The sequence below is a fragment of the Camarhynchus parvulus genome, unplaced genomic scaffold (assembly GCF_901933205.1).
Source record: "Camarhynchus parvulus unplaced genomic scaffold, STF_HiC, whole genome shotgun sequence".
Lineage (NCBI taxonomy): Eukaryota > Metazoa > Chordata > Aves > Passeriformes > Thraupidae > Camarhynchus > Camarhynchus parvulus.
In genome coordinates this window covers 9049-35274 of record NW_022148210.1, presented here as the reverse complement: position 1 = coordinate 35274, position 26226 = coordinate 9049, and the positions used below count along the sequence as shown (strand labels likewise).

At 54.0% G+C, this 26226-nt stretch overlaps 2 protein-coding genes and 1 pseudogene across 4 annotated transcripts; 2 read left to right on the top strand and 1 right to left on the bottom strand.

Annotated features, from left to right (window-relative positions):
- The first annotated feature begins 182 nt into the window (after positions 1-182).
- Positions 183-4541, top strand: LOC115916175 (annotated as a pseudogene). The gene is made up of 5 exons (XR_004061573.1): positions 183-302; positions 753-1022; positions 3069-3349; positions 4327-4433; positions 4533-4541. The product of XR_004061573.1 is annotated as a class II histocompatibility antigen, B-L beta chain-like (transcript).
- A 1178-nt stretch (positions 4542-5719) lies between these two features.
- Positions 5720-10072, bottom strand: LOC115916173 (class II histocompatibility antigen, B-L beta chain-like). Of its 2 annotated transcripts, none has more exons than XM_030969865.1 (5): positions 9945-10072; positions 9222-9491; positions 7272-7556; positions 6002-6108; positions 5720-5901 (listed from the first exon to the last, which is right to left on the bottom strand). In XM_030969865.1, the coding sequence occupies exons 1-5, from the start codon at positions 10027-10029 to the stop codon at positions 5893-5895; spliced, it is 756 nt and encodes a 251-aa protein (XP_030825725.1). In that variant the 5' UTR covers positions 10030-10072; the 3' UTR covers positions 5720-5892. The 2 variants fall into 2 exon arrangements, 1 of the variants encoding a protein (XP_030825725.1); XR_004061572.1 differs by having other exon boundaries at positions 5735-5901; positions 7315-7556.
- A 402-nt stretch (positions 10073-10474) lies between these two features.
- Positions 10475-20923, top strand: LOC115916174 (mamu class II histocompatibility antigen, DR alpha chain-like). Its single transcript, XM_030969866.1, has 4 exons — positions 10475-10550; positions 15850-16101; positions 17445-17726; positions 20769-20923. Exons 1-4 carry the CDS (start codon positions 10475-10477, stop codon positions 20921-20923), a joined length of 765 nt encoding a protein of 254 aa, XP_030825726.1.
- The last annotated feature ends 5303 nt before the right edge of the window (positions 20924-26226 follow it).

The following is a 26226-nucleotide window of genomic DNA, read 5'->3' as shown; positions in this document are numbered from 1 at the left end:
AGGGTCTGGAAATCGGGCTCCCAACGGAACCGGCCAATTAGAGAGCGCAAAAAACAGCTCGGCCAATGAGAACGCGGTCAGAAAAAACCACAACCAATGAAAGCGCGGCCAGAAACCGCGCCCGACCAATCAGGGAGCGCGTCCCTAATGACCCCGCGCCGCTGCGGGCGGGTTCTCGCAGTTGAGCGCGGTTGGTTTGGGGCGGTGGTCGCTGGCCATGGGGCGAGGGGCGGCAGCTGGGGCCCTGCTGGTGGCACTGGTGGTGCTGGGAGCGCCCCCGGCTGCGGGCGCGGAGCTCTCGGGTGAGCGGGGGGCGGGAGGCGCTGGGCCAGGGGGGAGAAGGGGGAAAAGGGGGCGAAGGGGGGAGCCCGGAATGGAGGGGGAGGAGGAGGGGACCCCCGAAAGGGAGAGCGGGAGGGGCTGAGGGGTGGGGGGAGGGGAGGGAGAGGGTGGGGGAGGGGGGAAAAGGGGAGGGGGGACCCCAAAACTGAGCGGGAGGGGCGCTGGGGATTGGGGGATTGGTGGGGAAATGGGGAAATGGGAGCCCAAAAGGATTTGGGAGCGGCCGGAGGTGGGAGGGGAGAGGATGTGGGAGGGGCAATGGGGAAGGGCGGCAAAGAGGAAGCGGCAGCGCGGGCAGGAGGGTCCCGTGGGGGCCGTGGGGCACAGGGGGTGCGGGGCGGGGATCCGGGGTGGGCCCCGAGCTCTGGGGGTGCTGGGGGGCACCCCTGAGCTCTGTGCTGCACTCACAGGGGTGTTCCAGGAGCTGTCAACGTCCGAGTGTCACTTCATTAACGGCACGGAGAAGGTGAGGTTCGTGGAGAGGTACATCTACAACCGGCAGCCCTACGCGGTGTTCGACAGCGACGTGGGGCACTACGTGGGGTTCACCCCCTATGGGGAGATGAATGCCAAGCGCTGGAACAGCGACCCGGAATTGATGGAGGACAGACGGACTTCGGTGGACACGTACTGCCGGCACAACTACGAGGTGTCCCGCCCGTTCATCACGGAGCGCCGAGGTGAGCGCGGGCAGAGCGTGTGCCCTCGGGCCCTGCCCTGCCAGTGACCATCCCAGCCAATCCCAGTCAATCCCAGCCCCTCCCAGTCCCTCCCAGTCCATTCCCAGTCCCTTCCAAATCCATCCCAGTTTCTCCCACTCCCTCCCAGTCCCTCTCAGTCCATCCCAAACCCTCCAGTCCATGCCTAGTGCCTTCCAGTCCATTCCCAGTTTGTCCCAAACCATTCCCAATCCAAACCAAGTCCCTCCCAGTCCCTCCCAGTCCATTCTCAGTCCATCCCAGTCCATTCCCAGTCCATTCCCAGTCCATCCCAGTCCATTCCCAGTTCACTCCCCAACTTCCACCCTCTCTCCCAGTACCGAGTGCCCCTCCCATCTTTCTCAGTGCCACTCCAGTCCTTCCCAGTTCCTCCCAGTCCCACCCAACCCCTCCAACTCCATTCCCAGTCCATCCCAGTTCATTCCCAGTCCCGCCTTGTGCCATCCCAGTGCCATCCCACTCACATTCAGCCCATTCCCAGTCCATTCCCCATCCCTCCCAGTTCATTCCCAGTGCCTCCCAGTCCCTCCAAGTGTATTCCCAGGCCATCAAGTCCATCCCAGTCCCTCCCAGTCCATTCCCAGCAACTCCCAGTCCATTCCCAGCAACTCCCAGTCCATTCCCAGTCCATTTCCATCCCAGTCTTTCCCAGTCCATCCCAGTTCCTCCCAGAGCCCCCCCGCGCGTCCATTTCAGCGACGCGTGAAGCTGACGCTTCTCAGCCAATCAGAGCGCGTCTCTCTGATGACTCATCAGTTGCCAGGCAGACCCGCAGCGCCGAGTGCCCCGCGCTGGACTCGGCCTCATTCCCAGTTCCTCCCAGCGCCACCAAAATCCCTCCCAGCGCCACCAAAATCCCATCAGTGCCACCAAAATCCCTCCCAGCGCCACCAAAATCCCATCAGTGCCACCAAAATCCCATCAGTGCCACCAAAATCCCTCCCAGTGCCACCAAAATCCCTCCCAGTGCCACCAAAGTCCCTCCCAGCGCCCCCAAAATCCCTCCCAGCGCCACCAAAATCCCATCAGTGCCACCAAAATCCCTCCCAGCGCCACCAAAATCCCTCCCAGTGCCACCAAAATTCCTCCCAGCGCCACCAAAATCCCTCCCAGCGCCACCAAAATCCCATCAGTGCCACCAAAATCCCATCAGTGCCACCAAAATCCCTCCCAGCGCCACCAAAATCCCTCCCAGCGCCATCCCAGTCCCTCCAAGCCCATCTCCAATTCCTCCCCAGTCCCTCCCAGTCCATTTCCAGTCTGTTCCCAGTTGATTCCCAGTTCACTCTCAGACCTCCACCCTCTCTCCCAGCGCTCCCCATTCCCTCCCATCTCTCTCAGTGCCAACCCAATGAACCCCAGTCCATCCCAGTCCCTCCCAGTCCATCCCAGTTCATTCCCAGTCCCTCCCAGTCCATCCCAGTCCCACCCAGCCCCTCCAAGTAAATTCCCAGTCTATTCCCAGTTCATTCCCAGTTCACTCCAAGGTCTCCACCCTCTCTCCCAGTGCTCCCCATGCCCTCCCACCTCTCTCAGTGCCACCCCAGCTCCCTCCCAGTCTACACCCAGTGCCTCCCAGTACATCCCAGACCATTCCCAGTCCCTCTCCATCTCATGTGAGTCCCTCCCAGTTCATTCCCAGTCCCTCCCAGTCCCTCCCAGTCCATTCCCAGTCCATCCCAGTCCCTCCCAGTCCATCCCAGTCCCTCCCAGTCCATCCCAGTCCATTCCCAGTCCCTCCCAGTCCCTCCCAGTCCATTCCCAGTCCCTCCCAGTCCATTCCCAGTCCATTCCCAGTACATCCCAGACCATTCCCAGTCCCTCTCCATCTCATGTGAGTCCCTCCCAGTTCATTCCCAGTCCCTCCCAGTCCCTCCCAGTCCATTCCCAGTCCATCCCAGTCCCTCCCAGTCCCTCCCCAGCCCAGCCCAGCCCTCCCCTCTCTCTCCCAGTGCCCCCCAGCTGATCCCAGTGTGTCCCCGCTCTCTCTCTCTCTCTCTCCCCCAGTGCCCCCCAGCGTGTCCATCTCGCTGGTGCCCCCCTCGAGCTCCCAGCCCGGCCCCGGCCGCCTGCTCTGCTCCGTGATGGATTTCTACCCCGCTGCCATCCAGGTGAGGTGGTTCCAGGGCCAGCAGGAGCTCGAGCACGTGGTGGCCACGACGTGGTCCCCAACGGGGACTGGACCTACCAGCTGCTGGTGCTGCTGGAAACCCCCCCCCGGCGCGGGCTGAGCTACAGCTGCCAGGTGGAGCACGTCAGCCTGGAGCAGCCCCTGAGGCGGCACTGGGGTACGGGGGAGCCCCTGGGGGCGCGGGCAGAGCCCCTGGGCTGTGCTGGGAGCCGCTGGGAGGGAGCTGGAGAGAGCCGGGCTGGAGCTGGGAGAGGGGCTGGGGCTGGGCAAGGGCTGGGAAGGGGTTTGGGGGATGCTGGGGAGGGTGGGATGGGGTTGGGGGGTGCTGGGGGGCACTGGGAGGGAGTTTGGGGGCGCTGGGTGTGACCGGAGGGAGTTTGGGGTGCTGAGTGTGACCGGAGGGAGTTTGGGGGCGCCGGGTGTGACCGAGGGGTTTGGGGGTGCGGGTGATTGGGAGGGAGTTTGGGGTGCTGGGTGTGACCGGGAGGGAGTTTGGGGGCGCTGGGTGTGACCGGAGGGAGTTTGGGGGTGCTGGGTGTGACCGGAGGGAGTTTGGGGGCGCTGGGTGTGACCGGAGGGGTTTGGGGGTGCCGGGTGTGACCGGAGGGAGTTTGGGGTGCTGGGTGTGATTGGAGGGAGTTTGGGGGTGCTGGGTGTGACCGGAGGAGTTTGGGGGTGCCGGGTGTGACCGGAGGGGTTTGGGGGTGCCGGGTGTGATTGGAGGGAGTTTGGGGGCGCTGGGTGTGGCTGGGAGGGGTTTGGGGGTGCCGGGTGTGACCGGAGGGATCGCACGGAGCCCGGCGGGGCTGGAAGGAGATCGGCGATGGCAAAGCGGGGCTCGCCATGAGCTCGGTTGTGCCGGGCACAGCCCGGGCGGGCTCTGGCTGAGTCCTGCTGGGGCTGCCGAGGGACTGCGAGAGGCTTTGGGGGTCCTGGGCGCGGGGGCGGCTGGGAGGGGGCTGCGGGATGCTGAGAGGGACGGGAGGGGCTTTGGGGGGTCCTGGCCAGGACAAAAAGGGATCGGGGGAGGTTTCAGGGGTCCCGGCTGGGCTGGGGGCCACAGGGAGGGCGCTGGGAGGGGCTCGGGCTGTCGCCGAGAGGTTTTGTGGGTGCTGAGCCCTGCGGACCCCCCAGAGATGCCGCCGGACGCCGCCCGCAGCAAGATGCTGACGGGCATCGGGGGCTTCGTCTTGGGCTTGGTCTTCCTGGCGCTGGGGCTCGGCTTCTACGTGCGCAAGAAGGTCAGGGCGGGTGCCGGGGGTGGCGTCCCCGCCGTGGCGGAGCGTGTGCGCTCCCGCCGGGGCCCCCAGCCCGGTGTCACCCCCTTTCTGTGCCCACAGAGCTCCTGAGCGCCGGCGGCCGCAGCCCCTCCCCGCGGGCTCGGGCCCGGCCGGGACCGCCCGCTCCGTGCCCGCTCCGCTGATTTTGGGGGGTCCCGTGTGCCCCCCAGCGCCGCTGGCGCTCTGCCCCCGCCCAGTGCCTGCTCCCAGTGCTCCCAATAAAGCTTCCCAGCTGGGCCCGGGGCCGTTTATTGGGGGGCGGTGGGGAGGGGTTCGGGGCGGGGCGATGGGACGGATTTGGGCAAAGGAGCTCCGCCCCTCGCCGCCGCGAGGCTGCAGCGGGACACGCCCCCCACCCGCATCGGACTGCACGGCCCCGGTACCCGCAGCGCTGCGCACCGTGCCGCCCCGGCCCCGCCCAGCCCTGCCGCCCCGCCCCCAGCCCCGCCCACTCCTGCCGCCCCCCGGCCCCGCCCAGCCCTGCCGCCCCGCCCCCGGCCCCGCCCACCCCTGCCGCCCCGGCCCAGCCCCGCCCACCCCTGCTGCCCTGCCCCCGAGGTCCCGCCCTCGGCTCCTCCCCCTGCTCCCCCGTCCCGGCTCCCGCCGTTCCTGCCCCGCTGTCGCCGCCCTCGCGGCCCCGCCCCTCCGACCCCGCCCACAGCGTCACCGCGGCCCCGGCCCCGCCGCTTTCCCCGGTGCCCCCGCTCCGGCCGCCCCCCAAGCCCCCGCCCCGTTTGCCCGCACGGTGCCGGTGCTCGCCCCGGTGCCGCCGCTGTTGAGCCCTCGCAGTCCCCGCGGTACCGGATCCGCGTCCCCATTGCCCCCTGTGCGGCCGCGCCCCGCCCGCCGCTCCTCCCGCCGCCCCCCGGGATCATCTCCGGCTGCCGAGGCCGCCCCGCCGCCGCCCGTGGTCGCTTTCCGCTCCCGCCGCCGCCGCCGCCGGGCGGGCCGAGCCGCGCCTTCCCGCCGCAGCCTCCGCTTCAGAGCTGCGGAGGGCGCGGCTCCGCCGCCTCCCGCAGCCGCGGCCGTCCCGCCGCTCCCTTCCCCGCCGCGGCCGCCGCCCCTCTGCCCTTCCTCACTCCGCCGCCTCCCCCGCGTCTCTCTCACGTTCCCGGCTCCTTCCTCCTCCTCCTCCTCCTCCTCCCGCTCCCCCCGGGCCCAGCCCCCACCCTGTGTCCCCCTCCCTTTGCCCAAATCCGTCCCATCGCCCCCCGAACCCCTCCCCGCCGCCCCCCAATAAACGGCCCCGGGCCCAGCTGGGAAGCTTTATTGGGAGCACTGGGAGCAGGCACTGGGCGGGGGCAGAGCGCCAGCGGCGCTGGGGGGCACACGGGACCCCCCAAAATCAGCGGAGCGGGCACGGAGCGGGCGGTCCCGGCCGGGCCCGAGCCCGCGGGGAGGGGCTGCGGCCGCCGGCGGCTCAGGAGCTCTGTGGGCACAGAAAAGGGGGTGACACCGGGCTGGGGGCCCCGGCGGGAGCGCACACGCTCCGCCACGGCGGGGACGCCACCCCCGGCACCCGCCCTGACCTTCTTGCGCACGTAGAAGCCGAGCCCCAGCGCCAGGAAGACCAAGCCCAAGACGAAGCCCCCGATGCCCGTCAGCATCTTGCTGCGGGCGGCGTCCGGCGGCATCTCTGGGGGGTCCGCAGGGCTCAGCACCCCCAAAACCTCTCGGCGACACCCCGAGCCCCTCCCAGCGCCCTCCCTGTGGCCCCCGGCCCAGCCGGGACCCCTGAAACCTCCCCCGATCCCTTTTGTCCTGGCCAGGACCCCCCAAAGCCCCTCCCGTCCCTCTCAGCATCCCGCAGCCCCCTCCCAGCCGCCCCCCGGCGCCCCAGGACCCCCAAAGCCTCTCGCAGTCCCTCGGCAGCCCCAGCAGGACTCAGCCAGAGCCCGCCCGGGCTGTGCCCGGCACAACCGAGCTCATGGCGAGCCCCGCTTTGCCATCGCCGATCTCCTTCCAGCCCCGCCGGGCTCCCTGCGATCCCTCCGGTCACACCCGGCACCCCCAAACCCCTCCGGTCACACCCAGCACCCCAAACCCCTCCGGTCACACCCAGCACCCCCAAACTCCCTCCCGATCACACCCGGCACCCCCAAACTCCCTCCGGTCACACCCAGCGCCCCCAAACCCCTCTGTCACACCCAGCCCCCCAACCCCTCCCCCCCACCCCCAAACCCCCACCACCCAGCCCCAAACCCTCTGTCACCCCAGGCCCCCAAACTCCCTCGGTCACACCCAGCGCCCCCAAACCCCTCCGGTCACACCCGGCACCCCAAACCCCTCCGGTCACACCCAGCGCCCCCAAACCCCTCCGGTCACACCCAGCACCCCCAAACTCCCTCCCAATCACACCCAGCGCCCCCAAACTCCCTCCGGTCACACCCAGCACCCCAAACTCCCTCCCGGTCACACCCAGCACCCCCAAACTCCCTCCGGTCACACTCAGCGCCCCCAAACTCCCCCTCCGGTCACACCCAGCACCCCCAAACCCCTCCGGTCACACCCAGCGCCCCCAAACCCCTCCGGTCACACCCAGCGCCCCCAAACTCCCTCCCAGTCACACCCAGCACCCCCAAACCCTCCGGTCACACCCAGCACCCCAAACTCCCTCCCAGTGGCCCCCAGCACCCCCCAACCCCATCCCACCCTCCCCAGCATCCCCCAAACCCCTTCCCAGCCCTTGCCCAGCCCCAGCCCCTCTCCCAGCTCCAGCCCGGCTCTCTCCAGCTCCCTCCCAGCGGCTCCCAGCACAGCCCAGGGGCTCTGCCCGCGCCCCCAGGGGCTCCCCCGTACCCCAGTGCCGCCTCAGGGGCTGCTCCAGGCTGACGTGCTCCACCTGGCAGCTGTAGCTCAGCCCGCGCCGGGGCGGCGTTTCCAGCAGCACCAGCAGCTGGTAGGTCCAGTCCCCGTTGGGGACCACGTCGGTGGCCACCACGTGCTCCGAGAGCTCCTGCTGGCCCTGGAACCACCTCACCTGGATGGCAGCGGGGTAGAAATCCATCACGGAGCAGAGCAGGCGGCCGGGGCCGGGCTGGGAGCTCGAGGGGGGCACCAGCGAGATGGACACGCTGGGGGGCACTGGGGGAGAGAGAGAGAGAGAGGGGACACACTGGGATCAGCTGGGGGGCACTGGGAGAGAGAGGGGAGGGCTGGGCTGGGCTGGGGAGGGACTGGGAGGGACTGGGATGGACTGGGAGGGACTGGGATGGACTGGGATGGACTGGGAATGGACTGGGAGGGACTGGGAGGGACTGGGAATGGACTGGGAGGGACTCACATGAGATGGAGAGGGACTGGGAATGGTCTGGGATGTACTGGGAGGCACTGGGTGTAGACTGGGAGGGAGCTGGGGTGGCACTGAGAGAGGTGGGAGGGCATGGGGAGCACTGGGAGAGAGGGTGGAGACCTTGGAGTGAACTGGGAATGAACTGGGAATAGACTGGGAATTTACTGGGAGGGGCTGGGGTGGGACTGGGATGGACTGGGAGGGAACTGGGAATGAACTGGGATGGACTGGGAGGGACTGGGGTTCATTGGGTTGGCACTGAGAGAGATGGGAGGGAATGGGGAGCGCTGGGAGAGAGGGTGGAGATCTGAGAGTGAACTGGGAATGAACTGGGAACAGACTGGAAATGGACTGGGAGGGACTGGGGAGGAATTGGAGATGGGCTTGGAGGGACTGGGATGGCGCTGGGAGGGATTTTGGTGGCGCTGGGAGGGATTTTGGGGGCGCTGGGAGGGATTTTGGTGGCACTGGGAGGGATTTTGGTGGAACTGATGGGATTTTGGTGGCACTGATGGGATTTGGGAGTTGCTGGGAGATGGACTGTGAGATTTTTGTGGCGCTGGGAATGGATTTGGGGGGGGCTGGGATGGATTTTGGGTGGCGCTGGGAGGATACATTTGGAGGGACTGGGAGGCACTGGGAATGAACTGGGAGGGATGGGGAATGGACTGGGGAATGCCTGGCAACTGATGAGTTAGGGATGCGCACTGGGATTGGCGACAAGCTGTTCAGGGACTGGGAATGAACTGGGATGGGCTGGAGGAACTATGGACTGCGAGGACTGGGGAGCGACTGGGATGGACTGGGAGGAACTGGGGTGGCACTGAGGGAGGTGGGAGGGGATGGGGGCAATGGGAGAGTGGGTGTAGGTTTGAGAGTGAACTGGGAATGGACTGGGATGGAGTGGGAGGGACTGGGAATGAACTGGGAATGGACTGGGAATGGAGTTGGAGGGGCTGGGTGGGACTGGGAGGAACTGGGAATGGACTGGAGTGGCACTGAGAAAGATGGGAGGGGCAACTGGGTGACTGGGGAGAGAGGGTGGGGGTTGGGGAGTGAACTGGGAATGGACTGGGATGGACTGGGAATGGACTGGGAATGGACTGAGATGGACTGGGAATGAACTGGGAATGGACTGAGATGGACTGGGAATGGACTGGGATGGACTGGGAGGGACTCGGAGGGACTTGGTTTGGATTGGGAATGGTTTGGGACAAACTGGGAATGGACTGGAAGGCCCTAGGCATGGACTGGAGGGTTTGGGATGGACTGAGAGGGACTGGGAGGGAGTGGGAGAGACTGGGATGGATTTGGAATGGACTGGAGTGGACTGGAAGGGACTGGGAATGGACTGGGAGGGACTGGGAATGGACTGGGGGAGGGATTGACTGGGATTGACTGGGATGGTCACTGGCAGGGCAGGGCCCGAGGGCACACGCTCTGCCGCCCGCGCTCACCTCGGCGCTCCACGCTGAACGGGCGGAACCCCTCGTAGTTGTACCGGCAGTACGTGTCCACCTGAGTCCGTCTGTACTCCATCCATTCCGGGTCGCTGTTCAAGCGCTTGGCATTCATCTCCCCAAAGGGGGTGAACCCCACAAAGTGCCCCACGTCGCTGTCGAACATCAGGAACTGCTGCCGGTTGTAGATGTACCTCTGCACGTACCTCACCTTCTCCGTGCCGTTAATGAAGTGACACTCGGACGTTCCCAGGAACTGGAACACCCCTGTGAGTGCAGCACAGAGCTCAGGGGTGCCCCCCCAGCACCCCCAGAGCTCGGGGCCCACCCCGGATCCCCGCCCCGCACCCCCCGTGCCCCACGGCCCCCACGGGACCCTCCTGCCCGCGCTGCCGCTTCCTCTTTGCCGCCCTTCCCCCATTGCCCCTCCCACATCCTCTCCCCTCCCACCTCCGGCCGCTCCCAAATCCCTTTTGGGCTCCCATTTCCCCATTTCCCCACCAATCCCCCAATCCCCAGCCCCCCTCCCGCTCAGTTTTGGGGTCCCCCCTCCCCTTTTCCCCCCTCCCCCACCCTCTCCCCTCCCTCCCCCCCCACCCCTCAGCCCCTCCCGCTCTCCCTTTGGGGGTCCCCTCCTCCTCCCCCTCCATTCCGGGCTCCCCCCTTCGCCCCCCTTTCCCCCTTCTCCCCCCGGCCCAGCGCCTCCCGCGCCCCGCTCACCCGAGAGCTCCGCGCCCGCAGCCGGGGGCGCTCCCAGCGCCACCAGTGCCACCAGCAGGGCCCCAGCTGCCGCCCCTCGCCCCATGGCCAGCGACCACCGCCCCAAACCAACCGCGCTCAACTGCGAGAACCCGCCCGCAGCGGCGCGGGGTCATTAGGGACGCGCTCCCTGATTGGTCGGGCGCGGTTTCTGGCCGCGCTTTGATTGGTTGTGGTTTTTTCTGACCGCGTTCTCATTGGCCGAAGTGATTTTCGCGCTCTCTAATTGGCCGGTTCCGTTGGGAGCCCGATTTCCAGACCCTCTACCCAGCAACTAAAGAGTCATTTCCGCTCATTTTTCTGATTGGCCAGAATTTCTTAGGGAGCTCACTTTTTGAGGCCTCTACCCGGCAACACATGACGCGCCACCAACTCCGCTCTCCCATTGGCTGAGCGCTTTTTGGGGTGCTGCTCCCCCGTTCCCAGCGCCCCCAGTTTGGATCCGCGTTCCCGGGAGCAGCACCGACCCTGCCCGGTGTGCCCGGAGCGCCATGGACGGAGCGCGGAGCCTCCCCCGGCTGCTGCCGCTGCTGGCCCTGACCCTGCCCCCGATTCTGGGGGTCCAAGGTGCGGTTTTGGGGGGGTCCCGGTTTGGGGTTCGCTGGGATTTGGGGGATTTTGGGAATTAAGGGGTTAAAGGGATCAACCCAATTTTTTGGGGATTTTTTGGGATTTTTTGGGGGGATTTTTGGGGGGTTTATTTCGGTTTTTCCCCCTCTTTCCCCCCCAGTTTGGAGGGTTGGGTGTGGCCGAATTCGTCTTTTTCCAGAGATTTTGGGGGTCTCGATGTTCCTAAACCTCCTTGTCCTGGGATTTTGGGGGGGTTGGGCGTGACCAGACCCCCCTGTACCCAAAATGTGGGGGGGCCGGGAGTGCCCAAACCCCCCTGTACACAACACTAGGGGAACTGGAAGTGCCTAAATCCCTTTTCTTCCAGAGATTTTGGGGGTCTCGATGTTCCTAAACCCCCTTGTCCTGGGATTTTGGGTGGGTTGGGCGTGGCCAGACCCCCCTGTACCCAAAATTTGGGGGGGCCGGGAGTGCCCAAACCCCCCTGTACACAAACTTTGGGGGGCCTTGGAGTGCCCAAATCCTCTTTTCCCCGGATTTTGGGGGTCTCGGTGCTCCTAAACCCCCTTGTCCCCGGGATTTTGGGAGGTTGGGCGTGGCCAGACCCCCCTGTACCCAAAATTTGGGGACCTGGGGGTTCCCAAATCCTCTCTTTTCTGTGATTTGGGGGCTCTGGGAGTGCCTAAATCCCTTTTTTCCCAGAATTTTTGGAGTCTGGAAGTGCCTAAACCCCCTTGTACCTGGGATTTTGGGGGGTTGGGTGTGGCCAGACCCCCCTGTACACAACATTTGGGGAACTGGAAGTGCCTAAATCCCCTTTTTCCCCAGAATTTTGGGGCTCTGGAAGTGCCTAAATCCCTTTTTTCCCAGGATTTTTGGAGTCTGGGAGTGCCCAAACCCCCCTGTACACAAAATTTGGGGAAGTGAGAGTTCCCAAATCCTCTTTTCCGGGCATTTTGGGGCTCTGGGGGCGCCTAAATCCCTTTTTTCCCAGGATTTTTGGGCTCTGGATGCTCCTAAACCCCCTTGTCCAAGGGATTTTGGGAGGTTGGGTGTGGCCAGACCCCCCTGTACACAACATTTGGGGAACTGGAAGTGCCTAAATCCCCTTTTTTCCAGCATTTTTTCACTCTGGATGTGCCTAAATCCCTTTTTTCCAGCATTTTTTCACTCTGGATGTGCCTAAATCCCTTTTTTTTCCAGCATTTTGTCACTCTGGAAGTGCCTAAATCCCCTTTTTTCCAGCATTTTTTCACTCTGGATGTGCCTAAATCCCTTTTTTTTCCAGCATTTTGTCACTCTGGATGTGCCTAAATCCCTTTTCCCCCTTGATTTGGGGGATCTGGGAGTGCCCAAACCCCCCTGTACCCAAAATTTGGGCATCTGGGAAGTGCCTAAATCCCTTTTCCCCCCAGATTTTGGTGATCTGGAAGTTCCTAAATCCCCTTTTTTTCATGATTTTGTGCCTCTGGAAGTCCCTAAATCCCCTTTTTTTCATTATTTTGTGCCTCTGGAAGTCCCTAAATCCCCTTTTTTCATGATTTTGTGCCTCTGGAAGTGCCTAAATCCCCTTTTTCCAGCATTTTTTTGGAGCTCGAAGGCGCCCAAACCCCCCTGTACCCAAAATTTGGGGAACTGGGTTTTCTCACAAAATTCCTTTTCCCGGGATTTTGGTGATCCGGGGGTGCCTAAATCCCTTTTTCCCAGGATTTTGGGGCTCTGGAAGTTCCTAAATCCCTTTTTTTCAAGGATTTTGGGAGTCTGGATGCTCCTAAATCCCCTTTTTTCCAGAATTTTGGGGATCTGGGAGTGCCCAAACCCCCCTGGACCCAAAATTTGGGGAAGTGAGAGTTCCCAAATCCTCTTTTCTCAGGATTTTTGGGGCGGGCCGAACCCAAACTTCCTTTTTTTTCCACAATTTTGGGGCTCTGCGGGTGCCTAAATCCCAATTTCCTGGGATTCTGGGGAGAAATTCCCAATTTTTTGGGAAATTTTGAGTAAAAATTCCGGAGTTTCCTGGGAATTTGAGAAAAAAAATTTCAATTTTTTGGGGGATTTTGAGTAAAAATCCCGAATTTCCTGGGATTTCAAAAATAATTTCAATTTTTTTCCTGAGGATTTTGAGTAGAAATCCCCAATTTTTCTGGGATTTTCCCCAAATTTCTGGGATTTTGATCAAAAATTCAAAATTTCCTGGAATTTTGAGCAGAAATCCCCAAAATTTCCTGGAATTTTGAGCAGAAATCCCAAATTTTCCTGGAATTTTCCCCAAATTTCCTGGGATTTTGGGAGAAATTCCCAATTTTTTAGGAAATTTTGAGTAAAAATTCTGAATTTTCTGGAATTTTGAGGAGAAATCCCCAAATTTCCGGGAATTTTGAGCAGAAATTCCCAAGTTTTGGGGGGATTTTGAGTAAAAATCCCGAATTTTCTTGGATTTTTGAGTGAAAATCTCCAATTTTCTGCGATTTTGAGCAGAAATCCCCAATTTCCCTGGAATTTTCCCAATTTTCCTGGGATTTTGGGTATAAATTCCCTTTTTTTCTGGTATTTTGATAGAAATCCCCAAGTTTCCTGGAATTTTGAGCAGAATTTCCCAAATTTTCCTGGAATTTTGAGTAAAATTCCCCAATTTCCCTGAGATTTCCCCCAAATTTTCTGGGATATTGATCCCAAAAATCTCCAATTTTCTTGGGATTTTGACCCAAAATCCCCAATTTCCCTGGAATTTTGATCAAAAATCTCCAATTTCCCCCAGATTCTCAACAGAATTTCACCAATTTCCCCAGAATTTTGAGCAGAAATCTCCAATTTCCTTGGGAATTTTTTCATTTTTTTCCTGGGATTTTGAGTAGAATTCCCCAATTTCCCTGGGATTTTCCCCAAATTTTCTGGGATTTTGATCAAAAATCTCCAATTTCCCCCAGATTTTCAACATAGTTTTGTCAATTTCCCTGGAATTTTGATCCAAAATCTCCCAAATTTCCTGGAATTTCGAGCAGGAAATCTCCGATTTCCCTGGGAATTTTTTTGTAATTTTCCTGGGATTTTGACCACAATTTCCTCAGGATTTTGAGTTTAAATCCTGAAATTTTTTTGTTTTTTTTAAGTAGAAATCCCAAATTTTCCTGGAATTTTGAGTGAAAAATTTTGTGTTTTTTTTTCCTATTTTAAGTAGAAATCCCCAATTTCCCTGGGAATTTTTCATCATTTTCCTGGGATTTTGATCAAAAATCTCCAATTTTCTTGTGATTTTGACCAAAAAAAAAAATCCCCAATTTCCCCAAGTTTTTCAACAAAATTTCACCGAATATTGACCAAAAAAAAAAAATCCCCAATTTCCCCAAGTTTTTCAACAGAATTTCAACGATTTTCCTGGGATTTTGATCAAAAATCTCCAATTTTCCCAGGATTTTGAATTTAAATTCTAATTTTTTTTTTTGAATTTTCACCAAAAAAATCCCCATTTTTTTCTCAATTTTCCCAGTCCAGCACAGCATCATCCAGACCGAGTTCTTCCAGAAGTCCCTGGAGCCGCTGGTCGAGAGCGACGAGTTCATGTTCAAGATTTTTGATCAAAAATCCCCAAATTTCCCCAGGGTGTTGAGTGGAAATCCCTAAATTTCCTGGAATTTTGATCCAAAATCTCCCAAATTTCCTGGAATTTCGAGCAGAAATCTCCGATTTCCCTGGGAATTTTTTTTGTAATTTTCCTGGGATTTTGACCACAATTTCCTCAGGATTTTGAGTTTAAATCCTGAAATTTTTTTTGTTTTTTTTAAGTAGAAATCCCAAATTTTCCTGGAATTTCGAGTGAAAAATTCTGTTGGTTTTTTTTTTCTTATTTTAAGTAGAAATCCTCAATTTCCCTGGGAATTTTTCATCATTTTCCTGGGATTTTGATCAAAAGTTCCAATTTTCTTGTGATTTTGACCAAAAAAAAAATCCCCAATTTCCCCAAGTTTTTCAACAGAATTTCACCGATTTTCCTGGGATTTTGATCAGAAATCTCCAATTTTCCCAGGATTTTGAATTTAAATTCTAATTTTTTTTTTTGAATTTTCACCAAAAAAATTCCCATTTTTTCTCAATTTTCCCAGTCCAGCACAGCATCATCCAGACCGAGTTCTTCCAGAAGTCCCTGGAGCCGCTGGTCGAGAGCGACGAGTTCATGTTCGAGATTTTTCATCAAAAATCCCCAAATTTCCCCAGGGTTTTGAGTGGAAATCCCCAAATTTCCTGGAATTTTGATCCAAAATCTCCCAAATTTCCTGGAATTTCGAGCAGGAATCTCCAATTTCCCTGGGAATTTTTTTTGTACTTTTCCTGGGATTTTGACCAAAATTTCCTCAGGATTTTGAGTTTAAATCCTGAATTTTTTTTTTTTTTTTAAGTAGAAATCCCAAATTTTCCTGGAATTTTGAGTGAAAAATCCTGGTTTTTTTTTTTTTCCTATTTTAAGTAGAAATCCCCAATTTCCCTGGGAATTTTTCATCATTTTCCTGGGATTTTGATCAAAAATCTCCAATTTTCTTGTGATTTTGACCAAAAAAAAAAATCCCCAATTTCCCCAAGTTTTTCAACAGAATTTCACGAATTTTCCTGGGATTTTGATCAAAAATCTCCAATTTTCCCAGGATTTTGAATTTAAATTCTAATTTTTTTTTTTTGAATTTTCACCAAAAAATCCCCATTTTTTTTCAATTTTCCCAGTCCGCACAGCATATTTAGACCGAAGTTCTACCAGAATCCCTGGAGCAATTTTTCATAAATTCCATGTTGAGATTTTTGATCAAAAACCCCAAATTTCCCCAGGGTTTTGAGTGGAAATCCCAAAATTTCCTGGAATTTTGATCCAAAATCTCCCAAATTTCCCGGAATTTAGAGCAGAAATCTCCCACCGGAATTTTTTGTAATTTTCTGATTTTGACCACAATTTTTCAGATTTTGAGTTTAAATCCTGAATTTTTTTGTTTTTAAGTAGAAATCCCAAATTTTCCTGGAATTTTGAGTGAAAAATTCTGTTGGTTTTTTTTTCTTATTTTAAGTAGAAATCCTGAATTTCCCTGGGAATTTTTCGTCATTTTCCTGGGATTTTGATCAAAAATCTCCAATTTTCTTGTGATTTTGACCAAAAAAAAATTCCCCAATTTCCCCAAGTTTTTCAACAGAATTTCACCGATTTTCCTGGGATTTTGATCAAAAATCTCCGTTTTCCTCCATGATTTAAAATATAAAACTCTTTTTTTTTTAAATTTTAACCAAAAAAATCCCCATTTTTTGCCCCATTTCCCAGTCCAGCACAGCATCATCCAGACCGAGTTCTTCCAGAAGTCCCTGGAGCCGCTGGTCGAGAGCGACGAGTTCATGTTCGACTTCGACGGCGACGAGATCTTCCACGTGGAGAAGGAGGAGACGATGTGGCGGCTGCCCGAGTTCCAGGAGTTCGCCAACTTCGAGGCGCAGGGCGCGCTGCAGAACATCGCCATCGACAAGCAGAACCTCGAGAACTCCATGGCCGCCTACAACAACTCCAGGATCGCCCCCGGTAACCACGGCGGGGAAGGTTCCGGAAGGTTCTCGGGAAAGTTCCAGGGGGTTTTGGGGGGGTTTTGGGGTTTTGGAGGGGTTTGAAGCAATTTTAGGTGGTTTCAACCCAAATTTTGGGGACGTCCAACCCCGATTTCAAACCCAGTTCCAGAGGGATCCTGGTGGGATTCCAAATTTTGGTGTCCCTCAAACTCAACCCCAGTTGGTTCCACCTCAACCCCAGTTCGATTAAACCCCATTCCAGAAGGTTCCTGGTGGGATTCCAAATTTTGGTGTCCCTCAAACTCAACCCCAGTTGGTTCCACTTCAATCCCAGTTGGTTCCACTTCAATCCCAGTTGGACCCAACCCAATTTTGGGGAGATCCAACCCAAATTCCAAATTTTGGTGTCCCTCAAACCCAATCCCAGTCGGATGCAACCCAATTCCAGAAGGATCCTGGTGGAATTCCAAACTTTGGTGTCCCTCAAACCCAATCCCAGTTGGTTCCACCTCAACCCCAGTTGGATCCAACCCAATTTCAGACTCTGGATCCAACCCAATTTTGGGGATGTCTAACCCCAGAAGGTTTAGAAGGATTCCAGAAGGTTCCTGGTGGGATTCCAAACTTTGGTGTCCCTCAAACCCAATCCCAGTTGGATCCAACCCAATTTCAGGAGATTTCAACCCCAATTCCAGAAGGTTTCTGGTGGGATTCCAAACTTTGGTGTCCCTCAAACCCAATCCCAGTTGGTTCCACCTCAATCCCCGTTGGATCCAAACCCAATTTCACGAGATTTCAACCCAATCCCAGTTGGGATTCCAAGACAATTCCAAATTTTGGGTTCCACCAACCCAACCCCAGTTGGTTCCACCTCAATCCCAGTTCGATTAAACCCAATTCCAGAAGGTTCCTGGTGGGATTCCAAACTTTGGTGTCCCTCAAACCCAATCCCAGTTGGATCCAACCCAATTTCAGGAGATTTCAACCCCAATTCCAGAAGGTTCCTGGTGGGATTCCAAACTTTGGTGTCCCTCAAACCCAACCCCAATTGAATCAAACCCAACCCCAGTTGGTTCCACCTCAATCCCAGTTGGTTCCACCTCAACCCCAGTTGGATCCAACCCAATTTCAGGAGATTTCAACCCAATCCCAGTTGGGATTCCAAGACAATTCCAAATTTTGGGTTCCACCAACCCAACCCCAGTTGGTTCCACCTCAATCCCAGTTGGTTCCACCTCAACCCCAGTTGGATCCAACCCCAATTTCACAAGATTTCAACCCAATCCCAACCGGACCTATCCCATTTTTCTCGAACCCGTCCTGACCCAAAACTCCCGTATTTCTCCCCGGGATCCGCAGCGCCCCCGGAGGTGGCGGTGTTCCCCAAGCACGTGGTGGAGCAGGACGAGCCCAACATCCTCATCTGCTCGGTGACCAAGTTCTGGCCGCCGGTGCTGGGCCTGGCGTGGTTCCGGAACGGCGCGCGCCTCACGCAGGGCGTGCTGGAGACGCCCTTCTACCCCGACCGCGACTTCTCCTTCCGCAAGTTCTCCTACCTGCCCTTCATCCCCCAGCCCGGAGACTACTACGACTGCAAGGTGGAGCACGAGGGGCTGCCGGCGCCCAGCAAGACGCATTGGGGTGAGATTCGGGGGTTTTGGGAAAAAAATTGGGATTTTTTGGGTGAAAAAATGGGATTTTTGGGGAAAAAATTATGGGGTGGTTTTTGGGAGAATTGGGGTTTGGGGTTGTTAGAAGTGTCAGGTGGAGTATGAGGGGTTGGTGGAACCCAGCAAGACACATTGGGGTGAGATTCGGGGGTTTTGGGAAAAAAAATTGGGATTTTTTGGGTGAAAAAATGGGAATTTTGGGGAAAAAATTATGGGGTTTTTGGAAAAAAGGGGATCTTTTTGAGAATTGGATTTGGGATTTGGGGTTATTACGACTGCAAGGTGGAGCACGAGGGGCTGCCGGCGCCCAGCAAGACGCATTGGGGTGAGATTCGGGGGTTTTGGGAAAAAAATGGGGATTTTTTGGGTGAAAAAATGGGATTTTTGGGGGAAAAATTATGGGGTGGTTTTTGGGAGAATTGGGGTTTGGGGTTGTTAGAAGTGTCAGGTGGAGCACGAGGGGCTGCCGGCGCCCAGCAAGACGCGTTGGGGTGAGATTCGGGGGTTTTGGGAAAAAAAAAAGGGATTTTTTGGGAAAAATTTTAGGAAAAAAAATTACGGGGTTTTTGGAAAAAAATAGGATCTTTTTGAGAATTGGGGTTTGGGGTTATTAGGAGTGCAAGGTGGAGCACAAGGGGTTGGTGGAACCCAGCAAGACGCATTGGGGTGAGATTCGGGGATTTCGGGAAAAAAAGTTTGGAAATTTTTGGGGTTTTTGGGAAAAATTTTGATTTTTTTGGGGGTTTTTTGGTTTGGGAATTGGGGGATTTGGGGTTATTACGACTGCAAGGTGGAGCACGAGGGGCTGCCGGCGCCCAGCAAGACGCATTGGGGTGAGATTCGGGGTTTTTGGGAAAAAAATTGGGATTTTTTGGGTGAAAAAATGGGAATTTTGGGGAAAAAATTATGGGGTGGTTTTTGGGAGAATTGGGGTTTGGGGTTGTTAGAAGTGTCAGGTGGAGCACAAGGGGCTGCCGGTGCCCAGCAAGACGCATTGGGGTGAGATTCGGGGGTTTTGGGAAAAAAATTGGGATTTTTTGGGTGAAAAAATGGGAATTTTGGGGAAAAAATTATGGGGTTTTTGGAAAAAAGGGGATCTTTTTGAGAATTGGATTTGGGATTTGGGGTTATTACGACTGCAAGGTGGAGCACGAGGGGCTGCTGGCGCCCAGCAAGACGCATTGGGGTGAGATTCGGGGGTTTTGGGAAAAAAATTGGGATTTTTTGGGTGAAAAAATGGGATTTTTGGGGGAAAAATTATGGGGTGGTTTTTGGGAGAATTGGGGTTTGGGGTTGTTAGAAGTGTCAGGTGGAGTATGAGGGGTTGGTGGAACCCAGCAAGACACATTGGGGTGAGATTCGGGGATTTCAGGAAAAAAAGTTTGGAAATTTTTGGGGTTTTTGGGAAAAATTTTGATTTTTTTGGGGTTTTTTGGTTTGGGAATTGGGGGATTTGGGGTTATTACGACTGCAAGGTGGAGCAGGGGGGAATGATTGAGTCCAGAAGGAGCCATTGGGGTGAGATTCGGGGGTTTCGGGAAAAAAATTGGGATTTTTGGGTGAAAAAATGGGAATTTTGGGGAAAAAATTATGAGGTTTCTGGGAGAATTGGGATTTGGGGTTATTACAATTGTAAGGTGGAGCTCGAGGTGTTGGTGGAACCCAGCAAGACGCATTGGGGTGAGATTTGGGGGTTTTTGGGAAAAAAATTGGGATGTGATTTTTGGGTGAAAAAATGGGATTTTTTAGGTGAAAAAATGGGATTTTTTCAGGGAGAAAATTGGATTTTTGGGGTTTGGGAGAATTGGGATTTGGAGTTATTAGTGCAAGGTGGAGCATGAATGGTTGGAAAGACTCATTAGGGTGAGATTTGGGGTTTTTGGGAAAAAAATTGGGATTTTTTGGGTGAAAAAATGGGAATTTTGGGGAAAAAAATTGGGTGGTTTTGGGTTTTTGGATTTGGGAGATTTGGGGTTTGGGGTTGTTAGGAGTGCAAGGTGGAGCTCGAGGGGTTGGTGGGACCCAGCAAGAAGCATTGGGGTGAGATTTGGGGTTTTTGGGAAAAAAATAATTATGGGGTTTTTGGGGATTTGGGGTGGAAATCACAGGATTTGGGATAATTTGGATTTGGGATAATTTGGATTTCGGGTGGAAATTGTGAGATTTGGGATAACTTGGATGTGGGAAAATGGGGATTTGGGATAATTGGGATTTGGGATAATTTGGATTTGAGGAAATTTGATTTGGAGTGGAAAGTGTGGGATTTGGGATAATTGGGATTTGGGATAATTTGGGATTTGGGAAAATAATGTGGATTTGGGAAAATTGGGATTTGGGGTGGAAATTGTGGAATTTAGGATAATTTAGATTTGTATTATTTGGATTTGGGATAATTTGGATTCGGGATTATTGGGATTTGGGGTGGAAAATTGGGACTTGGGATAACTGGGATTTGGGATAATGGGGGTTTGGGAAAATTGGGATTTATTGGGATTTGGGGTGGAAATCATGAGATTTGGGAAAATTGGGATTTGGGATAATTTGGATGTGGCATAATTGGGATTTGGGGTAGAAATTCCAGGATTTGGGATAATTGAGATTTGGGATAATTGAGATTTGGGAAAATTGGGATTTGGGATAATTTGGATTTGGGATAATTGGGATTTGGGGTGGAAATTCCAGGATTTGGGATAATTGGGATTTGGGATAATTTGTATTTGGGATACTTTGGATTTGGGATAATTGGGATTTGGGATAATCTGGATTTGGGAAAATTGGGATTTGGGATAATTTGGGTGTAGGATATTTGGGATATTTAGGATAATTGGGATTTGGGAAAATTGGGATTTGGGATAATTTGGATTTGGGATAATTGGGATTTGGGGTGGAAATTGGGAGATTCGGAAACAACTCACAAAGATGAAAAAATCTGGGAACTTCGCGACGACGACGACGAGGAGGACAAAGAAAAATCTGGGATCCCCTAAATTTTGGGGGTCCCGGGTTTTTCCAGAACCCCAAATCCAGGCGCCGGCGTCCGAGGCCACGGAGACGGCGATCTGCGCCCTGGGCTTGGCCGTGGGCATCGTGGGCATCGCCGCCGGCACCGTCCTCATCATCCGCGGCATGAAGCTCGGCCGCGCCCGCCCCGAGCGCGGCATGCTCTGAGGAACCCGAAACCCCGCCGAATCGACCCAAAATCGTCCCGAAATCCCGTGGAATGGCCCCGAAATCCAGCCCCAAAATCCCATGGAACTGCCCCAAAATGTATCCTGAAATTCTGCACAATTGTCCTGAAATCTGTCTCAAAATCCGGCCCCAAATCCTACAAAATGACCCCAAAATCCTGCCCCTAACCCAGCCCAAAATCCCATAAAATGACCTCAAAATCCAGCCCCAAATCCTGCTTGAATTCCCATTAAATGACCCCAAAATCCAGCCCTAAAATCCAATGAAATGACCCCAAAATCCAGCCCCAAATCCTGCCTGAATTCCCATTAAATGACCCCAAAATCCAGCCCTAAAATCCAATGAAATGACCCCAAAATCCAGCCCCAAATCCAGCCTGAAATCCTAAAAAACCCCAAAATCCAGCCCCAAATCCCATGCAAAATGACCCCAAAATCCAGCCCAAAATCCAATGAAATGCCCCAAAATCCAGCCCCAAACAAATCTCACAAAACAACCCCAAAATCCAGCCCCAAATCGCCCCAAAACCCTAAAACAACCCCCAAATCCAGCCTGAAATCCCACAAAAAACCCCAAAATCCAGCCCCAAATCCCAGATACCAATTCGATTCCCATTAAATGACCCCAAATTCCAGCCCCAAAATCCCATGGAATTGCCCCAAAATCCAGCCCCAAATATCCCGCAAATGGCCCCAAAATCCTGCCCCAAATCCAGCCTGAAATCCTGCCCAAAAATGACCCCCAAAATCAGCCAAAACTAAATGACCCCAAAACCTGCCCCAAATCCAGCCTGAAATTCTAAAGCAACCCCAAAATCCGCCCCAAATCCCAGAAATGACCCCTAAAATACAGCCCCAAATCCTGCCTGAAATCCCATTAAATGACCCCGAAATCCAGCCCCAAAATCCCATGGAATTGCCCCAAAATGTATCCTGAAATTCTGCACAATTGTCCTGAAATCTGTCTCAAAATCCAGCCTGAAATCCTGCAAAATGACCCCAAAATCCTGCCCCAAATCCAGCCCAAATAAATACCTCAAAATCCAGCCCCAAATCCTGCCTGAATTCCCAAAATGACCCCCAAAATCCAGCCCCAAAATCCAATGAAATGACCCCAAAATCCAGCCCCAAATCCTGCCTGAATTCCCATTAAATGACCCCAAAATTCAGCCCTGAAATCCAATGAAATGACCCCAAAATCCTGCCCCAAATCCAGCCTGAAATCCCATAAAAAGACCCCAAAATCCGGCCCCAAATCCCATAAAATGACCCCAAAATCCAGCCCCAAATCCTGCCTGAATTCCCATTAAATGACCCCAAAATCCAGCCCTAAAATCCAATGAAATGACCCCAAAATCCTGCCCCAAATCCAGCCCCAAATCCCATAAAACAACCACAAAATCCAGCCCAAAATCCCACAAAAAGACCCCAAAATCCAGCCCCAAATCCCATGAAATGACCCCAAAATCCAGCCCCAAATCCTGCCTGAATTCCCATTAAATGACCCCAAAATCCAGCCCCAAAATCCCATGGAATTGCCCCAAATTCCAACCCCAAAATCCATCCCCAAATCCCCAGGAATTGCCCCAAAACCCCTGAAATCCAGCCCCAAACTCTGGCCCTGGACTTGGCCGCCAAAGGCACCGTGAAATCGCCCTCAACATCGGCATGCCCCAACCCAGCGCGCAGCTCTGAGGAACCGAAACCCCCCGAAATCCTGCCCAAAATCGTCCCTGAAATCCCGTGGAATGGCCCCAAAATCCAGCCCCAAAATCCCATGGAACTGCCCCAAAATGTATCCTGAAATTCTGCACAATTGTCCTGAAATCTGTCTCAAAATCCAGCCTGAAATCGCACGAAATGAGCCCAAAATCCTGCCCCTAATCCAGCCCAAAATCCCATAAAATGACCTCAAAATCCAGCCCCAAATCCTGCCTGAATTCCCATTAAATGACCCCAAAATCCAGCCCTAAAATCCAATGAAATGACCCCAAAATCCAGCCCCAAATCCCGCAGGAATTGCCCCAAAATCCAGCCCCAAATCCTGCAAAATGGCCCCAAAATCCTGCTCCAAATCCAGCCTGAAATCCTGCAAAGTGACCCCAAAATCCAGCCCCAAATCCAATAAAAGACCCCAAAATCCTGCCCCAAATCCAGCCTGAAATCTCATAAAACAACCCCAAAATCCAGCCCCAAATCCCATGAAATGACCCTAAAATACAGCCCCAAATCCTGCCTGAATTCCCATTAAATGACCCCAAATTCCAGCCCCAAAATCCCATGGAATTGCCCCAAAATGTATCCTGAAATTCTGCACAATTGTCCTGAAATCTGTCTCAAAATCCAGCCTGAAATCGCATGAAATGAGCCCAAAATCCTGCTCCAAATCCAGCCTGAAATCCTGCAAAGTGGCCCCAAAATCCTGCCCCAAATCCCAGAAAATGACCCCAAAATCCAGCCCAAATCCTGCCTGAATCCCATAAAACCCCAAAATTCAGCCCTAAAATCAATGAAATGACCCCAAAATCGCCCCAACTGAAATGCAGAAATGCCCCAAAATCCTGCCCAAATCTGCCCCAAAAAGCCCAAAACCTACAAAATACCCCAAAATCCAAATGCAAATATAAAACAACCCCAAACCCAAAGAGACCCAGACCCGCAACATCACCAAAAAAAATAGCCCCAAATCCCATGAAATGACCCTAAAATCCAGCCCCAAATCCTGCCTGAATTCCCATTAAATGACCCTAAATTCCAGCCCCAAAATCCCATGGAATTGCCCCAAATTCCAACCCCAAAATCCATCCCCAAATCCCCCAGGAATTGCCCCAAAATCCGCTGGAATCGCCCCAAACTCTGCGCCCTGGGCTTGGCCGTGGGCATCGTGGGCATCGCCGCCGGCACCGTCCTCATCATCCGCGGCATGAAGCTCGGCCGCGCCCGCCCCGGGCGCGGCATGCTCTGAGGAACCCGAAACCCCGCCGAATCGACCCAAAATCGTCCCTGAAATCCCGTGGAATGGCCCCGAAATCCAGCCCCAAAATCCCATGGAACTGCCCCAAAATGTATCCTGAAATTCTGCACAATTGTCCTGAAATCTGTCTCAAAATCCGGCCCCAAATCCTACAAAATGACCCCAAAATCCTGCCCCTAATCCAGCCCAAAATCCCATAAAATGACCTCAAAATCCAGCCCCAAATCCTGCCTGAATTCCCAATAAATGACCCCAAAATCCAGCCCTAAAATCCAATGAAATGACCCCAAAATCCAGCCCCAAATCCTGCCTGAATTCCCATTAAATGACCCCAAAATCCAGCCCTAAAATCCAATGAAATGACCCCAAAATCCAGCCCCAAATCCTACCATAAATGACCCCAAAATCCAGCCCCAAATCCTGCCTGAATTCCCATTAAATGACCCCAAAATCCAGCCCTAAAATCCAATGAAATGACCCCAAAATCCAGCCCCAAATCCCGCAGGAATTGCCCCAAAATCCTGCTCCAAATCCAGCCTGAAATCCTGCAAAGTGACCCCAAAATCCAGCCCCAAATCCAATAAAAAGACCCCAAAATCCTGCCCCAAATCCAGCCTGAAATCTCATAAAACAACCCCAAAATCCAGCCCCAAATCCCATGAAATGACCCTAAAATACAGCCCCAAATCCTGCCTGAATTCCCATTAAATGACCCCAAATTCCAGCCCCAAAATCCCATGGAATTGCCCCAAAATGTATCCTGAAATTCTGCACAATTGTTTCTCAAAAAGCCTGAAAGCATGAAATGACCCAAAATCCTGCTCCAAAAGCTGAAAATCCTGCAAAGTGGCCCCAAAATCCTGCCCCAAATCCCAGAAAATGACCCCAAAATCCAGCCCCAAATCCAGCCTGAAATCTCATAAAATGACCCCAAAATCCTGCCCCAAATCCCAGAAAATGACCCCAAAATCCAGCCCCAAATCCTGCAAAATGGCCCCAAAATTCAGCCCTAAAATCCAATGAAATGACCCCAAAATCCTGCCCCAAATCCAGCCTGAAATCCAAAAGACCCCAAAATCCGGTCCCAAATCCCGCAGGAATTGCCCCAAAATCCAGCCCCAAAACCTACAAAATGACCCCAAAATCCTGCCCCAAATCCAGCCTGAAATCCTGCAAAGTGGCCCCAAAATCCTGCCCCAAATCCCAGAAAATGACCCCAAAATCCAGCCCCAAATCCTGCCTGAATTCCCATAAAACGACCCCAAAATTCAGCCCTAAAATCCAATGAAATGACCCCAAAATCCAGCCCCAAATCCAGCCTGAAATTGCATGAAATGACTCCAAAATCCTGCCCCAAATCCCGCAGGAATTGCCCCAAAATCCAGCCCCAAAACCTACAAAATGACCCCAAAATCCAGCCCCAAATCCCATAAAATGACCCCAAAATCCGGCCCCAAATCCCGCAGGAATTGCCCCAAAATCCAGCCCCAAAACCTACAAAATGACCCCAAAATCCTGCCCCAAATCCTGCCTGAATTCCCATAAAACGACCCCAAAAATCAGCCCAAAATCCCACAAAATACCCCAAAATCCTGCCCAAACCCAGGATCCCAAATCCCCCAAACCTATAAAAACCCCAAATCCCCCCAAATCCCGAAACCTGCAAAATACCCCAAAATCAGCCCCCAAATCTGCTAACCCATAAATACCCAAAATCAGCCCTAAAATCAATAAATGACCCCAAAACCCCCAAATCCCGCAGGAATTGCCCCAAAATCCAGTCCCAAAACATACAACCCCTCCCCACCAAAACCCCTCCCCCATCCAGGAATTGCCCAAAAACCAAAACTAAAATACCCACCCCATAAAACAACCCCAAAATCCAGCCCCAAATCCCACAAAAAGACCCCAAAATCCAGCCCCAAATCCTGCCTGAATTCCCATAAAACGACCCCAAAATCCAGCCCTAAAATCCAATGAAATGACCCCAAAATCCAGCTCCAAATCCCGCAGGAATTGCCCCAAATCAGCCCCAAAACCTACAAAATTACCCCAAAATCCTGCCCCAAATCCAGCCCCAAATCCCAGCTAAAATCCTGTGGAATTGCCCCAAAATCCAGCTCTAAAATCTCATGAAATGACCTCAAAATCTGTCCTGAAATCCTGCCCTAAATCCTATGGAATTACCCCAAAATCCAGTCCCAAATCCAGCCCCAGATCCCACAAAATGACCCCAAAATCCAGCCCCAGATCCTGCCTGAAATCCTGCAAAATGACCCCAAAATCCAGCCCCAAGTCCCATAAAATGA

Excerpts from the sequence above, each read along its gene's own strand:
- LOC115916173 (XM_030969865.1), bottom strand. The coding sequence starts at position 10,029 with ATGGGGCGAGGGGCGGCAGCTGGGGCCCTGCTGGTGGCACTGGTGGCG. Across the intron at positions 7,557-9,221 it reads GTTCAGCGTGGAGCGCCGAG|TGCCCCCCAGCGTGTCCATC; the intron begins GTGAGCGCGGGC and ends TCTCTCCCCCAG. Across the intron at positions 6,109-7,271 it reads GCCCCTGAGGCGGCACTGGG|AGATGCCGCCGGACGCCGCC; the intron begins GTACGGGGGAGC and ends CGGACCCCCCAG.
- LOC115916174 (XM_030969866.1), top strand. The coding sequence starts at position 10,475 with ATGGACGGAGCGCGGAGCCTCCCCCGGCTGCTGCCGCTGCTGGCCCTG. Across the intron at positions 10,551-15,849 it reads CCCGATTCTGGGGGTCCAAG|TCCAGCACAGCATCATCCAG; the intron begins GTGCGGTTTTGG and ends CCCATTTCCCAG. Across the intron at positions 17,727-20,768 it reads GCCCAGCAAGACGCATTGGG|AACCCCAAATCCAGGCGCCG; the intron begins GTGAGATTCGGG and ends GGGTTTTTCCAG.